The following is a 17,971-nucleotide window of genomic DNA, read 5'->3' as shown; positions in this document are numbered from 1 at the left end:
CAACAAAATACTATAATTCTTTTTAGAAAGAAAGAAAATATTGCACAGTGTTTGGTCATGTTTCTATCAGTAGGTCTCTGCTCATCACCTATGCCTAGGAAGGCATCTATCCCCACTTTTTTAATCTTTAGAAACAAGTAATAGAAATATAAATACTGTCAAATAGTCCAGCATATCACTGTAAATCGCATCCGGGTGGAACTGACCAATAGGCAAAAATCACTAGCTAAATAAACTTAAAAATGAAATGTGAAAACAATATATTCCACATATAAAAAGCACACTAAGAACAGATTTTAATAACCTAAGTATTGTAACAGCATTTCCTCCACACAGAGTTCAGTGAGTTTACAAAGAAGAAAATTTGGTTCACTGAAACCTGACAAAATGAAAAGAACTGAATTTCAAATTCATAAATGTAGCTGTATGCTCTTCAAAGGTAAGAACCACCTTTTATGATGAAGGACAACATTAAATCTTACCGTTTATATACACTGAAGTATTTATGATATAGTCATCAATATTTGTGTCAGGAAACAAGCATTGGCTGTAATGTAACGCTAGCAAGGCACTCTGCTGCTGCCCCTGGCTCCAGGGCGCTCCACGACTATTACAGCTGCAGCCCACGATCATGCATGCTAAGACGTTAATATACTTACAACTATCAAACCCCAACACCTTGGGCTCTTGAAAGGGACCTACAGCATGTATCTCCTATATGACTGGGTCGGACAGAGTCAGCAATTTTTATTAACTTAAACATAAGAAATGATAGAATTTTGCTTTGTATAACTCACCATTTGTTGTTTTTGTAAGCATGGGGGTTGACTATATCTCTGATAAAACTGTAGTAATGTCCACCGTCTGCTGTTCCCGTATGAACTGTCACGCCTATCAAATCATACTCGTAACTCTCAGTCTCTTTCAAATATTCACCATCTTCCTTAAAACCTTAAATAATTTAATACAACATTTAGCCAGTTATTTCCTGAACATCTGAACTTCAGCGTTGGTGTGTCTTACATACACATTTCCTGCAGTTACACTTAAAATTTTTCCTTTTCTTTCAGCACTGCACAACGAAGACAGCCAGAAAATCCACACCCAACAGAAGCAGCACAGATCTCTACTCTTGTGAAACATTTGCAGTTTTTTGCAAGGCACCACTACTGAAGAAGTTAGAATTAATAACTAAGTTATTCCAAATTAGCAAATCTTATTTATTATGGCAGTTGGTCAGCCATTTTCTGAAGTTCAAGTATTGCTCTACAAAACCAAAGTAGACCAATAACTAACTGTATGTAGCTACTTGCAATTTCTTTCATATTTCATAAACAGTTTTAGGCATAATTTGAAAATACTTGGTCAATTTTCTCATATTAAATAAAATGCATAATTTCTTTGGAAATACAGATTGATTAAAACTTTCTTTGATTCTATTTTCTTTAAAAAATCACTAATTGTTTGCAGGTGACATATACAGATGGCAGAAACATGAAAGAGACAAAGAATGCTGAATTCATTTTATGAGGCATACCTTCTTTTCTGTCATTTTTTCCCATGAGGAAATCTTCAGTGTAAGGTGTCATATCCAAACGCAAAGGGAATGAAAAATGTGTATTGACTTTCTCCTTCATCATGGTTACCATATTAAATGTATATCTCATTGTGTTGAAGCTTAAGATACGAGGTAGTTTCTTAAAACATGCCCTGAAAGATTAAAAATAATAAAGATTTAAGAAACCTTAGTTGGTTAAATGATATTTTCACAAAGATGTTCAAGCCATTTATTTCAAGCATAAAATTGAAAATCAGTTACAAAGTCACCTAAAACGTAGAATTCAGCAATCACAATGCCTTAGAGTAGGGCAGACTGATGGCATAAAAGTCAAATTTAGCTTATTGAACAATTCCATTTAGGCTATCATCTTGCCTTGGAATGGACATCAAATTTACTGGTAGGGCAAGAATAATAGTTTACTAAACAGATGTAGTAAAATGAACACTGAAGGCATTCAGCAATGCAACGCCCATCATTAGAAGGAGTTACTATTTTGTGACTGACAAATCTCAATGCAGAACATATCTTGTGTTCAATCTCATAAACTGCACATTAATGATTTTCAAATGGTGTACTCTTACACCCATGTCGTTTATAATACCTACAAAAAACAGCTATGAAGTTTTTCCTCTTAAGAATAAAATTTTGTTAACCGCAGTAAAAAGATAATGCAAAATTGGTAGTTTTATTTTTCTGTGCTTTAGTAGACATTTTCAAGTATGGAAAGATTTTAAAAGTTACCAAATTTAGAAGGAGAAATTTGGGATTAGATATGAAGCCTAAGCAATTATCTTCCATAATGAATAATACAAATACTGAACAAATGCCAAAAGAATTTCATTTTTCAAAAACAGGAAAAGTAACAAATTTCAAAAGGTACTAATTCCAGGTACAAATGTCTTCTAATTTACATAAAACAGGTCTTGAACACTTTACTGAATAGGTTATCTTTTTCTAAAATGTCTTGCGTTCTTCCTTTTAGAAATCTATCTTTTTATATGCCCATTTGCATAAGGATCACATCCTCAAAGGCCTTTGTCTCAATGAGGGCATGATCCTGTTTCATCTCAAGGACTGCTCTAATTCAAATAGTAAACTCAGTAATTTACCGATAAGAAACATTAGGAATGTTAAATTTCTTCTTAATCATACCTTTTTTCAGCCCGCACTTTCTTCCCACAATGAGAACATGTATACATGTTGTCACCTTCCAAGGTGTCTTTAATGGTTACTTCATCAAGAGATTCCTATAAAAAAGGAGGAGCTTGTGTTTATACTGGGTATTTATATCTTGTGCTTACATGCCCTGCTTTACTACTTTACAGGACCCTCTCTTGATCTTTTAATAAGTTTAATCAGCAACACTTCCATGAATTATGAAACAAAGTTGGTTAAAGTCACCAAAGAGTTTGCAACAAGAACATACATCTGTACTGTAAGATTGGTTTGACGTTGTAATAGAAGGACTGGTGCCTAGAACCAAGACACAAAATTAAGGAATCAGTTTAGAAAAACGGTACTCTATATTCCAAGCTATTCCAAACAATTGAAGTGCTCTAAAACCAAATTCAAAGTGTGTGGATTAATAATTGTTTGAAAAAAAAAAATCAACCTAAAATGATCCTGATGTACGTTCTAAATTAACTTAATAAGCAATAGTTCATGTGGGCACATAAAATCTTTTGATATTTACAAATCTCTCATTTAAAATGTGACCATGGCTTTTTCAAAACCAAGAAACGAGTATGTAGTAAGTACTGATTGTAACACAATCTTTAGTGAAATACTGTAAATCAATGTCAAATGGCACCAGCTGATAGCATGTTGCATTGAAAAGATGAAACAACTCGACCAGATTACCTAGTACTAGCAACTAGTAATAGCAACCTAGAAATACACCAAGCTTACAGTGCAGATACAAAAAGCATTAACATATTCAATACAATAACGGACAAATCTCTTACACTCAACTGCATTTATTACATTTACACAACTGTGATCTATGCATCGCAGCTTCGCATTACTTACATAAATATTCTTCATATCTGCCACCTGGCATCTTACTGTATAGAACTCTTCAGCAGTCTGACTAACATGCTCACAGTCCTAAATCACGGCAATGAAAAAGAAAAGCAATGAAATAACTATATTGTAAGTTTAAAAATATATATTGAAAAGATATGGATAGGAAAAAGAATACTTACCAAAGAAACAACATTGTTTGTAATAACACCTCCAAACAAGCTTTTCACTGTATTTTTCTGTGAATGAATTAATAAATTCTGTCAAGAAAACTTGAGCAAATCCATAATTTTTCAAGCTTCCTTTTGCTCCCCTTTAATAACTCACCAGTTCTGGAGACATTTCTTCTATTTTTGTTATTAGGTCAGTGAAGAATTCAGTCATATCCTTCTGCTCTCCCGTGTTGAGTGGCTGCTTATCCATGGTATAGGTTTTACAGAAAGGCCTTGGATTGTATGCCTTACATTCACTCTCCTTTAGGCAAAAAAACAAGCAAAACAAATCAACACAAAATCCTTATATTTTTAAGTCACACAGATATACTGAACATACGTGTACAAAATTGTATTCAAAAATGCACCTATTTTATATACGATATATGCAATTATATACAGTATATAATAATATAATATGCCTACTTGGTGATAAAGTTTGGTAAGTGTTTAAATGTTTATGATAAAATGGAAAGCAGTTTTTACCTAACTGATCACAAGAGAACCATTATCAAAATAAAAGTATTTTGCCAAAGATGTGACATATTCACTTTTTGCATATCTGTTCTGCCACAAAATACAGTATGAGGAACATCAGAGTATCTTTATGCATTTCTGGACGTTACTGACTTTGATCTTGAGAACTGCTTAATTCTTATTCAGACTTCTCTGTGGGATAAAACTGCATCACCTAGTTCTCCACTGCAAGTGTTCAATCAGAGAAAAGGGTTTTCATATAAAGCAATTCTGAAGAACACATCATCCAATTTCAATACTGTACACACTGGGAATGTAGAATTTATTTACAGCTGAATCTGTCATCGTAAATGATGAAAATGACCTGAAGGTGTTATAGTAAGAGGATACTCTAAATATGCACTTCTTTCTTTTAAGGATGTGTGGCGAGACAGTGCTTCCTGTAAATATTATCTGTTTTGGAACAAAGTTTTTCTTCAAGCTTTTAATAAATCTTTATATGATTTTATGTTCTTAAATTATTTTACACCTACACAAATACTTAGATCTGTTTTTTTCTGTGATTCATGGCAGGCAGTAGATGCCTACATTCCTCTTCTCTTTTTGTCTCCAAAGAGCTTATGAATTTCTTTCGCAGAAGCTATTGCAAAGAAGAAAAATTACTCAGCTCTCCTCAGTCTTCCTTTTAGTTTTCTATATCCTATTAAAAATACTTTCACTATTTCAGGCAGTGTTTCACTATTTTAACAACAGCAAACACCTATGTAATGCTTCATATTTATTACTCAGGCTGTTAGAATTTCAAAAGTATTAGTTGTTTTTAATGATTTGTTTTAACAGATTGCTCTTTCAAACACTGGAGCAAGGAAAATGCAATGAACAAAAATAATATATTTTATTTTACACAGAAGGAAACTAGGGCAAACAAGAGAGAAGGCAACTTCCCCAAATTGCTCCATGATTGAACTAAGAATCTAGTTCAACCCTCTACAACAAGATGAATGACAACGGTGTTGCACAGACATCCATGTCAGAGGAAAAACAATTTATCGGGATCTTGGCAGAGGGTCATGCTCACAAAGGGAATCAAAACTCCCTAACAGGGCAGTGAGTCACTGTTTGGCAGTGACAGGAGTCTGTAGCAGGGATCCTTGCAGTGGGGTCTTCAGCTAGATCTGGACTGACTCCTTGAACCACTGTTTTGCTCAGTTCCTATCATCCAGCTGGCCATGGTCTTACACGACCACCCCAGCATATGCGTAAGTCATCACTACTGACACCCCTTAACTACAGACAAAGCATTGCTTAAGTATCTTTAGCTCCATACAGAAGACTGTCCTGTGTGAACAGTTTCTACTGACAATTTACAAACCTCATTTTACGAACTGTACTAGGCCTGGCACAGGGATTTCTCAAACTCCCCCAAATTCCCTCCTGGAGGGCTCCTTTAGCAATCACTCAAATACTTACTTGTGAAGGCAGGAGACAATCTCCTGCTTCCACACTGGTTCACTGTCTCAAACCACTCCGCTATTTCATCTACGGAGATGCCTGGCCAGGGAGCTCCTGGACCACCCAGGGAATTAGCAGCTCAAGGGGACAGGGCATGCCTACAGGCACAGCCCTGATGTCCAGCTACACCATGACTGTAACTGAAGAGCAGGCTTCATTTTCATACCTATAACTCACTCGCAACTTAACTCCCCGAGCTCTTGGCACAACAGCAAACACACTATGCTTGCCTGAGCATTAGCATGCTGGGCAGAAGGGTTTCAATAGATGAAGCATTCTCCAACTATGGAACCTGAGCTTGATGTTCCCATCCATTCACTTCACAACCATTTTTCAAGAACACAGTAGACAGTCACTAGTGTTTGGGAGCTTGGGCCGGTTAATTATAGCTGGTGTCCAACATTAAACTCTATTTTAGATTAAGATTTACATTGCTTCTTCATGAAAACCTGTGCAGTATCATAAATTATGCCAATATTTCCTTAACTGATTTGCTGAACTACAGCTTTAAAGTGGGTAAAAACTATTTCAGCCAAGACCCTCATTTACAGCTTAGGCGCAACAGACTTAAGCTGCCAAGAATTCACATATAGAATGGTAGCTACATTTTTCTTTTTTCTTTTAAGGAAAATGGGATACTTTATAAAATATCCTCTTTCGCACCTACCATTAAGTATGTAAACATTTTCTGGAGTTCTAGTAGAGTGGTCTTGTGTTTCATATCTTCTGAATACTAAAAGAAATTCATAAAAGACGACTTTATCTTTTTGTTTATTACTTTCCAAAAACAGTATTTAAAAAGATGAAATAATCATCTTTTTAAATAAAAAAACATAACTTTATTATGGACAATTAAGAAAAAAGATTGTGCACATGAACACATAGTACACTATTTTACACTTATATATCACTACTGCTCATATTTTGGCACATTAACACTAAACCTATGTCAAAAAGCAACTTTATTTTCTAAAAACTTATTCCAGCTAAGAGCTTTTGGTAAGTATTAGAAAGGCATTCAGCTACAGATCAGCAGCTTCCTTTTTTAATTTTATTTTTTACTTTTATTTATAAATGTTTAATTCTAGATGAAGTTAAGTGGCAACTAACAACTTAATGATAATAAAAAACGATGAGGACACTGTCAATTAGGGTGTTTCACACATTATATATGCCCTGTTCACGTCAGGGATCAAAACGAAGCTTTCTTTGTTACAATAAATAGCTAGAACTAATAATATCATATTTCTGAAAGTTACCCAATGTATAATAATTTATAGGATTTGCAATATTTCTGGGAGCACAAGATACATGCTCAGGGACTTTATAAACATTCAAGAATAACATTTTTTCTAACAAGATGACAAACTTGGAGTTCGGAACAACACAATACACATAAAAACAAACTTGAATCAATGTAGTTGATAGCAACATAAATATGAATTTGAGAATATGCTTTATTAGACCTTCACCTTAGAAACATATTGCATTACAAATATATTTACAAAAATCTCTCTTCGCTTTAGACATCAGCAAAAGAATCCAACCAAACAAAAAGCAAACTAACAATCCTGAAGAAATATATTACAGCAAGAAGTAAATCTTAAAAGTAAGTCTATACTCTATCAGCCTTTACACTGACTCTAAATTTAAACTTCTACCAAAATCCACCCAAGGAATGGAAGACCCCAAACCATACCTTTGCAGTAAAGATTGCTTGCCTGGCCTCTGGAATCATATACAGTTGCTGAATAGTGGATGCCAAGTAACAAGTTGCTCCGAGATTAGTTAGACCCACAAACCTACATTCAGCTCGAACATCATCATGTGGCCAATAATCCCACTTGTAAGGTGCATGGGAAGCTGGAAAAAGTATAAATCACCAAAAAAAATTAAAAAAAAAACAATTCAAAGTATAATTTACCAAGATGACACAAATAAATTTGAAAACTTTATGCTTACATTAATAAAATACATCCTGTTTCTCATTCTAAATGTACAGACACGAGCAAGACTACCTGTTTTTTAAGCAAATGCATGATGGGTATGTCAGGGAGATCACTTTATGTCTTGATACAAGAACCATCCTCTCTAGTTACCTCTAGAAAAGCAAGAGGCCACCTAGAAAGAGAGGTGGTGCACAGAGACATGGTTCCATACATCTTATCCTCACCTCTACTCCCTGGGTAACAGAAAGCACAGCAGAACACACTACTTTGGGCTGCAAGTGATTTGCCACTTTTATAGGAAGGCAGTTCTCACGCGTTACTCATGGCAAGCATCATCTCTTACAGCTGTTCTGTAGTATTGTGTAGTGCTCTGCAGTGGGGTATTATTATATGTCATGATCTTCTAGCCTCTACCTTTGAACTAAAATTTTGTAAAATCATATAATGTTTTCACCATATATCAAAGGCATTCATAAATTATAAACATCGGTTGCCATGCATTTTTAAACATAAGGAAGTCTTTTATAATATTTGATCCTAAGACGTATTTTTGGAGATTAACCAGTATTTGTACCTCTTGTTCACAGCAGCCTCATGGTGATGCTGCCATCTATAGTACAGTGCAGAATTCTGAACAGTGACAACAACTAGGCGATGTGAAAAATAAGGGCTATGTTTTAAAAAGGTAGGTTTTCTGCTGAATTTGAGCTAAGTTAAGCCTTGCTCTTTCTAAACTTCTATCATTCACCGTTGCCTGATTTTCTCTGGAAAGAGCACAGAGAAAGAGGCTCAGCCTCTGGAATGATGTCCTCCCAGTCCTCTGACCATTAGCTCTTATTTCCTCCATTCTTATTGCCTTCCCACATCCTTCATCCACTTATTCTCTTTGCTTTCTCTGTATTTTCCCATAAGGTGCATTGAATTATGAATAAGTGCTAATGTTAGAGAATTAAGTGCAAAAGTTTTAATTAAAATGGAAGCAAATCAGCTACTTGTTGGATAACCACAGTGTATGCCCTCTCTCTGTCACACACACACAGCAGTTACACAGCCTCAGCTGATCACACATACAGCACTTAACAAGCTCCCAAACACACACAGGTCACTCCCCCAGCACACAAACTACTCGTTCCAAAATTCACACCACCCATTCACGTGAGCCCCATGTCACACTGAGAGAAAGCCAAATGGAGTCTCTGCGCCTAGAGTCTCAAGCTGGGGAGTCTTCTCTTCTCGAAACAAAACACACAGGTTTGGTGTTAGAGATACCATACAAGAAGTGAGACCCTTCCTTTAAAAGAGAAGCTGGTTTCAGAACGACATCCACTACAATGAATGCCATACTAGCAAAAGATCTTATTGATCAGTATGAAAGATGGATAGATGCTTATCAGAAATAAGTAGATGCTTATCAGAAATAAGACATAAGAGTGCAATGGAACAAAGTGCTTAGCTGTAAGGCTATACACAAACATGAATGAACTTGGGAAGAGTTTTTATAGGAAGAGAAGGAATGTTTTTTACTGTACTTCAAAGCCATACATACCAAAGAAATCTGAAATCTATGAGAAGAGAAGGGGGAAGCAAGAAGTGAATTGCTTGAAGAATCAGACTAAAAAGATTTTCTGTTCCTGTAATTTTTTCCTCTATATTTCATACCAGCTATATCAACCATATATAGTATATATATAGTATTCTTACATAGTAGGAAACTAGACAAGTTAGACAAGTCTGACAGACTCTTCTTAATAAACTTTGTTCTAATTTGGCTGCCAAGAAATGAGAAGAAAGGGAAAGGTCTCCTCATCTGCTGGTCAAGAAGCCGGTAGCCAGACTAGACAAACTATTTGTAAGTAATTAGTGATTCTAATGTAAGTGATCGTAAGTGATTAGTGCTTCCAGGCACTGAAACACTTCTCTTCCTAGCATCCCACGCAGGAGAAAGGCACGGAAAAGTAATTATGTGAGCTGCAGAGACAACTAGATGACACAAGCACAGTTCTTTCTAAATTATGGAAGAACTACTCCAGTGTCCGCAGATGCTGACTCCAGCCTACCTTCCTCGGTATGTAAGGAGCTTGACCCCAAAACTGCCAATGCATCTAGCTTTGGTATCCATCCCCAGGGGCCCTCTGCTGTGCTTCTCCTGAAAGGTAGAATGTCCTACAAATAATTCAGTACCTCTACTAGAGTGTATGTCCAGCTATCAGACAAAAGCAAAAAAGTAGTCTAGTCATTTTACAATCCACGAAAGCCAGGGAGGTTCAAGATTTCAATTTTAAATTCTTAATTATTTTGACAAATATTAAAGGCTCATCACAGTTTCCTCTCCATCCATACGACCAGCTATAAATTCAGCTAATAAAAGTCTGGCATCCACTGAACAGATACTCAAATCTTCAAATACCAGACCCACAGGATATTCTGCTGCACAATTACTTGTTCTAATCTTCACTTTGGCATTGGCATCAAAACAACTATTAGCCCTGCAGCTTCAAGCACAGAACAAGTGTTTTAATTCTACTATTTCAAGAAATTTCAGTAGCATGACCTAATGCTACCCGGTTGCTTGGCCTGGTTGGCCAACTGAAACAAAGCTCTCCTCAGTTCAGCGGGGAAGATGTTCTTGTAAAGTAAAAAGAAGGCATCTGATTCCTCTGTAATTACAACTGGATGAGCTATAAGTAGAGTAATAGATGTTGACTCACTACATCACAAAAGGTGAATTAGGATGTTACAAGAACATTTGGAGCATCTTCCTCTGCCTTAACTAATAACAGTTCTTCTTTGAAGAGACAGCAAGCCATGCTTCTGAACAAAGGCACTCTTATTTCAGGACCAGTTGAGGTCTTTGCCCTCAGAAGCCCAGGTACCACAAATGGAAGGCTCAAAAATTCATCAAAAGGTCCCAAAGTCCAGCAGCTGCTTCAGGAACAGAGTTACATTTCAAAGATATCAGGCTATTTCTCGTGTCCTTCAAGATCCACCTCTCAGCCATGTTTAACCAGATTAAACAAGAGCTGATCCACTCTACCTGAATTACAGAGCAAACCGTTATCAAACCGCACTCTTTTAAATACAACCCAGCATCCTACTATACTGACGAAAGACTATGATTTTTTTTTAATTTTATTTTTTTTTAAGTTTTATAGGAGTTTGGTTATCTGAATCACCAAGACAACTGGCTGAGTGAAAAATGTCTGTATTCTAGAATATCTACAGGCAAAGATTTATCTGCACCTCACTTCATCCCCACCCCAAAACTGAGCAATTTAAAAGTGAAAGGATGATCAGATCAGATCTTCTACATAATATTTTTTCCTTTTAGTGTAGATATATTTTGGCAAAGAAGATAGATTTTTTTAATATGCAAGAAAAAAATCTGACAAAGGGCTTTTAGGAATTCTGTTCTCAGAAGGATCCTATTTTCTGACCCCTGCAATTTTTAAGCATCTGTCTTCATTTTGATAAAAACCTTCCTTCTTCCTTATGGATTTTAATTCGAAAGGCAAATTTGGCCTCATTTAGGTCTATCTTCATTACTCCTCTCTGTCATTACAGACAACAGCCTTTTCTCAGGATGGGAGACATAGAACTTGCAATATTCACATCCTGTTTTAAGTACAGTAAAACTAATTTCTCCCCTCAAGAGAACTTGCATTTCTCTGTATTTCACCTTCTGATCATGCTTCTGCTCCAAACATAACAGCAGCCACTATCTTAAAGAACTTTCTAGAAACCAAGCCACCTAAGTTTTTTTTCCTCCTCCTTTGAACTTAACATTTTTATTAGTCTTGATCTTAAAATAATAATAATAATAATAAATTACAAGAGATTTTATGAACAATAGAGGGTATCTAACCCCTCCACCAGTTAAGATCAGAGTCTGCATTCAATGTAGGCCCTCCTTATTGAGAAATACATGGAAAAAGGTTGGGGACATCAATCAGAATATTACTTGATACTTAGCAGTTAATTTCCTGAGGTATCACTTATTTAAAATGCATGAAGACATTGCTATGTCTCCGGTTAAAAATGCTGTGTATTTTCACTTTATCCTTTAGGACTGCTGCTTTAGAAGGGAAGCCCATTAATTTTAATGAGTTCCAGACAATTTCCTCCCCATTTTATACTGTCAAATTTCCTCATCCCCTTACTTCCATTCAATTTATTTATTCCAACCTCTTTTTTTTTCCTGGATATGGTCTCTTACCAACTAGGCCAATTCACCCATACTGAGGACAGGGACATCTCTGATAGAAAATTTCCTCTCATCTTCTACCTGTGTACAACACGGCAATGCAACTGTGCACCTTATCCACAAAGATATTTAAGCCAATAACTGTAGTGGGTAAGACGATCTTCCTCACTCAGAACCAGATCAGAGTACTAAACAGAAGAGATCAAATCTTCTACAGAAACAGAAGTCACAGATTTAAAAAAAATATATTTGGAGTAGTACAATTTGGGAATGACATACATATTGGTAAATCCCACCTGGTTCAGTACAGCAAAATGCAAAGCAGAAAAAAGCATGCACATCATTCCTTCCATCCACCGGTGAAGGGAGCTATGGTAGTGGAAACTTTTAAGAAAAATGCTGCTGCAGTTAAGACTTTACTACAACTACTTTATATTATTCATACTTGTTTAAGTATAAAGAACAGTATACAGTTAAACATTTTAATGACTGCCAGGATAGAGTCCTTTTAACATCTCTTTTTTAATTAGAAGCCTTAAATCTTTTTTTTTCCTTGAAGAAAATACACTAGAGAACCTTCAAGAAGATGTTTTCATTATGAAAACCATACCTTATTTTGCTGCATTCAATTAAAACAACCCCTTAAGAACCGACATAAACATCCTGGCTTCAATCAATAGTGTGTGAGAAAAAATGGTAGAACAGCAGATATGGCAATTGGTCAGATTAGAGGACAGGAATTGTACAAGTGGCAGGATTGAAAATGTCTCCAACGAACCACAGAACCAGAATATTACCACCAAAGACAGGATGGAAATTTATAATGTTTTCCTTAATGTTTCTCCTAAGAAGAAGGGAGAGACAGGACTAAGACTAAGATTTTTAAAGAGCAATCAGATTACAAAGATAAGCAAAGTGAAAAATTCCAATTTTAAGAGTCTTTGGATCACATCAATGGAATGACAAGACTTTAAACAAGTGCAGCATCAGCAGTCCAAGAGAACAGTAGCATCTCAGAAAGAGACGACTGCCCACTGCCAGTTGCAATAAAATTCACATTCATGGACCTGAGATACACTGAATATGGATTAGGACCACGGGCCAGATGGCTCTGGAGAACTCAAGTAGGAAGGAACAAACAATCTAGAGAAGAATATTTGGAAGAAAGCAAGAACTGCAGAAAATGTTACAAAAACTGCAGCAACCATGAATAATTGGGATTTGAAAGGAGAAAAACACTAGCTGTAGAAAATGGATGACTGCACCTGGAGAGATGCAAACTAGCTCAGTAGCTGAAGATGTACTCACAGCAAACAGAAATACCAGATATTTTCATAAAACATATTCTGTGCACTTTCCCTAAACATAGGGCATTTTGGAGGCTTTTTAGAAGGTTTCCAGAAAAGGAGTACAGAACACAAAATAAAGTATTAGATCAGATTTCTAATTTCCTTCCTGAATTGTAAGGTACTAAATCAATTCCATAGATTATAATAAATTACAGATCCTCAGGTTACAGAAATTCAAACTGGGCATAAGAAAGAAAATCTATCGAGCTAAAAAATGCATAATTAGAATTTGAAAATCAAAGATAAAATATTAACTAACTTAAAAGTTTGGTAATTTACAAAAGATACATAGGAATTGAGTTTCTAAAACACAGGAAGCATAGAAGCCAAGAGGCATGAAAACATGCTGCTAGCACTGTATGTAGACATCTAAGTACATGAATAATACATGAATAAAGGTTCTTACACTGCATATGTTGTGCCATAACCCAGTTGTGGAGCAGCCTGTAGTTTTCCACGGACCCCTTTACCATTTCTACCAGTAAGTCATAAGCAGCAGCCCTTGAAGAATGTGACTTGCATTTTGGCTGTTGTCTATCTTTTAGACTGGGCAGCAAGAACAGAAGATTGAAGATGTCTCTTAGAAACTCCTGTAAAACAAGTCAAAGAGCAGGTTTATCAGTTTGAACAAATTCTTAAAAGACGACAGTCATCTATTATCAATCTTTTAGAAACTTCTACTTTCTGGTCCTCTATCATTTATAGAATTTTCTATGACTTGTATACAAGTTTTGAACTGTGAATTTCAACAGTCTTCTCTATATTACAGGAAGTGTACTGTAAACATATTACAGGCTAAAGAGAAACAAGTCTGCTGAAAAAGAATGCCAAATTATCCTCTCCTAATGCTATCTCCAGCATGTGGCAAAAGATCACAGAAAAAAGAGAAAAATTAAATTCAGTCTGCCAGACATCTGCAACTTGAAAATGCATGGATACAACTTAAGAACAAAGACTTTTTTTGATTAACGAAGATACACAACATGAAAAATTGACAATGGCATAATTTGTAGAAATAGTCAATAATGTAGAAATGTATCATACATATTTTATCATAAAAAACACTAAGAAATCCAACCTCGCAGACCTATATACGCTTTCATTTTCCTTTGTATATAAAAGCACATGTATAATAAACATGTCCTTTTGTTATATGTGATAAAAGTAAATTGTGCGAACAATGAAAAACAGAATTTTGATGTGTAAAGACAGCATAAAATCCTGGTGCTACTGAAATCAGTAAGGGAAGTTAGTGGCCTTTAATAGGGGGTCTGGATTTCATGAATGATAATTTATTCTGACAAACTATTCATATGTAATTTTTTAATAACTTTAAGACTAGTTTCACTCAGTGAAAGACAGCACATGACTTTAATGATGCTTCTAGTTTGGGTTTTATGAATCACTAATTACTCACAAAACACGCACTTATATTATGTACCGTGTGTACTAAGTCTGTTTTACATTGTTCACTGAATAAGGTTGACTGTAAAAGTTCAAATGTTATCACTTCAGTTTACCTGCTTGGAATATTGATTGGACTGTAAGAGGCAAAAAGCATAGCTGTGCCAAGCCAGGTTGACTTGGATGACAAATACATAACATGTATCATTAATTATGTTTACCTTCCCAGTTTAATACACTAACAAACTGAGATGGAAATATGCCCAAACTTCAATACCTTCCCTTAAGTCAATTTAATTCAATAACATTAGAATAAAAGTAAAGCACTAAAAAGGCAATAATAACCCCAAGATTTATAGATCTGTAAGAAAATGTGGTCACACCCTTCCAGAACTACACCACCTTTAAAGAAGTGTAGAATGGTGAGAGGCTTTCCTCCATCTTCCATTACTAAACATTACTAATTTAAACAAAATTAAACATTACTAATGTACAAAAGGAAGTGTTACTAAGTAGCCATGTAAGTGGTATTACAAGTGACCATGAAAGAAGAAAATGTTACAGAATTTAGAAAGCAGTATTTCAGCACATTCCCTCAGAAGTGGCCATCACAGGCAGACTTTATGTCCAGGGCAGATGACACGATCCAAAGCTTACATTTAGCTGCTTCAGTGAAATGGCTGCAATCTTAACAAACCACATTTAAATATTACATCATTCTAAAAGTTTATCATTTTAGTTCTCTAAATAATCTGACAGTAAACCCTCTACATCTGCAAAATTTTTGAATGTTTCTTCCCCAAAGATACCTTCTTCAATTTTTTCCAGGGACAGAAGTCTCTCTCATTTGAAAGTAGCACAAGGGATACCGACGTAACTATTATACTTAATTCTACAATTTCTAGACTGTAATTAAAAGAAATCCTGTTCCTGAATTTCCCTATTCATGTATATTCAGTTAAGCAGCCTTTTGAGGTTAAAAGGCCAGACTCCTGCTCTAAAATCTTACTGAATTTTAAATATTTCCAAAGATGGCATCTGCCACCACACACGGGAAAATCACCATAAAAAGCCTTATTCCACTGTGTAGGGAAATTTGTGCAGCAGTAATACGAAATCTTATAACAAAGGTCAGATGTTTGTGCCTGAATACTACGGAGAAGTCTCCTCCTGGCCAATACAGTTCACCAAAATTCTTGCAGACTCTTTTCATGCTTTGGAGATGCATTTTTCTCTCATTACATGTGAAATTCAAAAGAACTGGAATGCCTAGTTTCTGGAGAGTAAACCTCTCTTTCTTTGCACCAGCAGGAAAATTTTCCAACTTTTAAATAAGCTGAGAGACTGCAGAGGCCTGAAGGAGGTAGAAGGATAAATACACTGTCCTATCAGTCAAGGGCCATACTGTCAGGAGCTTAAGCAAAGCAGTAAAGAGTTTACAAGCTAAGAAATCCTCTCCCCCATGTATTTAAGACCTTAAAAGAGGACTAGATTTTTTCACCCTATGAACTGCAATAAACAGGTGGACTGCGGACATTTTTTTTTTTTAACCACAAAAGAATTCTGAAGAAAAATGACACCCGCCGAGCCTATCTGTCGAAGAGGACGGGTTTGCCCTGACCAAAGAGTTATGTTGATACACGCAGATATCTAATGCACGCAGCAGCTGTCAAGCACCAGCTTCCCCTCCCATGAGATAACCAAGGTGTGCAGAACACCACAGATGGGGAAAACGTATGGGCCTATCGAGCTGTATATATTAAATGCCAAGCTCCCAGACCATTCCCAACCTGCACTCCTGTCAGCTAAACCTGTATCACACATGCTCCTGGGGCAGCACCCCAGTTCCTTTCCCTCCTTAACCATATTTGCCAGGTGTAGCTGGTTACAGCTCACCAGCAGACCAGCTGCATCTGGTACGTGGAGTTATGGTCTGTACTTTCAGCTGCGGCCTCATTTCCCAGCCTTTTTCAAACAGGTGTCCCAACACACCAGCCGTCTCAAAGTGCAGTCTTACAAACCAGAAAAGAAGCAACTTCAGATATCTGGTTCTATCTTTTTCCAATTTACACTCTTAACCTTGTATTTGCACCATCTGATCGTACTCAGACATGCTGGAGCAGGGAAGAAAAAAACTCAGAAGGTGGTTTTGTTCAGAGGATAAATACAAAAACCCAACCTTGTAAAAATGCACCTTTTTATCATGCAAGTGACCTTAAGATATACCTTCCTAGTGAAGGTGTGTTGGCTAGTACATGTTAAAAACGTATTTTTGTCCACCTAGAGTAGAATACGGTAGGCAGCGATTATCTGTAAAGGACAACAAAGAAGGTGGAACAAGTACTCACTGCTGTCACAAAACGTGACCTTTAAAGTCTGACAATATTTGCCAAAACATCATTTTGCTTAGTAAGAACAGGAATCTGTAGTGAAGAAAGGGCACATGCCAAGCATTGGAGTTCTCTGGGCAAGTCTAAACTACCTGCAGTACTTTGCCAGTATAATGTATTTTCCAAGATATTTTGTCACCAACCTTTGCTCGGATGGAGGCGTGTGCCTTCACAATCCTGTGACGCTGAACTCCTCACTAGTGGTATGTTAGTCCAGTGCACTAACAGACAATGCACTTTATAATGAGCAGTCCAAATATCTTTTTTTAATTGTACATATAATGAAAAAATTAATACTAGATCAAGACTTAGTCTCAGATAATCTCTTAAGTCCCTGTCTCTCAGTGAAGCCACATTCTTTTTGGGAAGTCTGTTGCTGCTACTGCTCTGTTCACCTTCATCCATTCTTCCAATGATATTAATGGCTTCCTTGTGATATATTACATACATGTAACATATTTTGACATTCTGCACAGTATCACTCCTCTCTATTTTAGCTTCCATTTTATTCTTTTCATACTCTTCACATGTCCAAGCTACTTAAACCTGACCTTCCTCTTCTATTCTAATTTCTACATCATCTTCCACAATGCACTCTGTAGCTTGAATTCTTGCTCTTATTTAATCTCCAACATCTCCATACTTAAAATACACTTATTCTGAGAGAATTACATAGCAGTAGTCTTTCAAAATACTGCCAACAGTGTTACTTAATGTTAGGTAGTGCACAAATGAGGCAGACACTACTAAAACTTTTCTAGAGTAAAATTGCCTTCAGAACCATTTTATGATAACGGACAGAGTAAACAGACAGGACACATGCAACATAACTGCATATATGGGTCTATTTTCCTGGTGAAACTTCACTAAAGGTCCAAGCACAAGCTCAGTATA

The 17,971-nt window shown here is 36.1% G+C and overlaps 1 protein-coding gene across 9 annotated transcripts in view; it reads right to left on the bottom strand.

Moving 5' to 3' along the window:
* The window catches only part of USP34 (ubiquitin specific peptidase 34), a 149,745-nt gene that overhangs the window by 33,147 nt on the left and 98,627 nt on the right, over positions 1-17,971 (bottom strand). For all 9 annotated transcript variants that reach the window (XM_067292718.1, XM_067292723.1, XM_067292722.1 and 6 more), the window contains 9 exons: positions 13,690-13,873; positions 7,484-7,647; positions 6,452-6,517; positions 3,911-4,057; positions 3,766-3,822; positions 3,590-3,667; positions 2,714-2,808; positions 1,538-1,710; positions 798-951 (listed from right to left, as the gene is read on the bottom strand). In XM_067292718.1, the coding sequence (XP_067148819.1) occupies positions 798-951; positions 1,538-1,710; positions 2,714-2,808; positions 3,590-3,667; positions 3,766-3,822; positions 3,911-4,057; positions 6,452-6,517; positions 7,484-7,647; positions 13,690-13,873 (1,118 nt within the window). The remainder of the gene's footprint in view (positions 1-797; positions 952-1,537; positions 1,711-2,713; positions 2,809-3,589; positions 3,668-3,765; positions 3,823-3,910; positions 4,058-6,451; positions 6,518-7,483; positions 7,648-13,689; positions 13,874-17,971) is intronic.

The sequence above is a fragment of the Apteryx mantelli genome, chromosome 3, assembly GCF_036417845.1.
Source record: "Apteryx mantelli isolate bAptMan1 chromosome 3, bAptMan1.hap1, whole genome shotgun sequence".
In the NCBI taxonomy this organism is placed as follows: domain Eukaryota; kingdom Metazoa; phylum Chordata; class Aves; order Apterygiformes; family Apterygidae; genus Apteryx; species Apteryx mantelli.
Note: the sequence above shows the minus strand (reverse complement) of the source record. Positions and strands in the feature narration are given on the sequence as shown.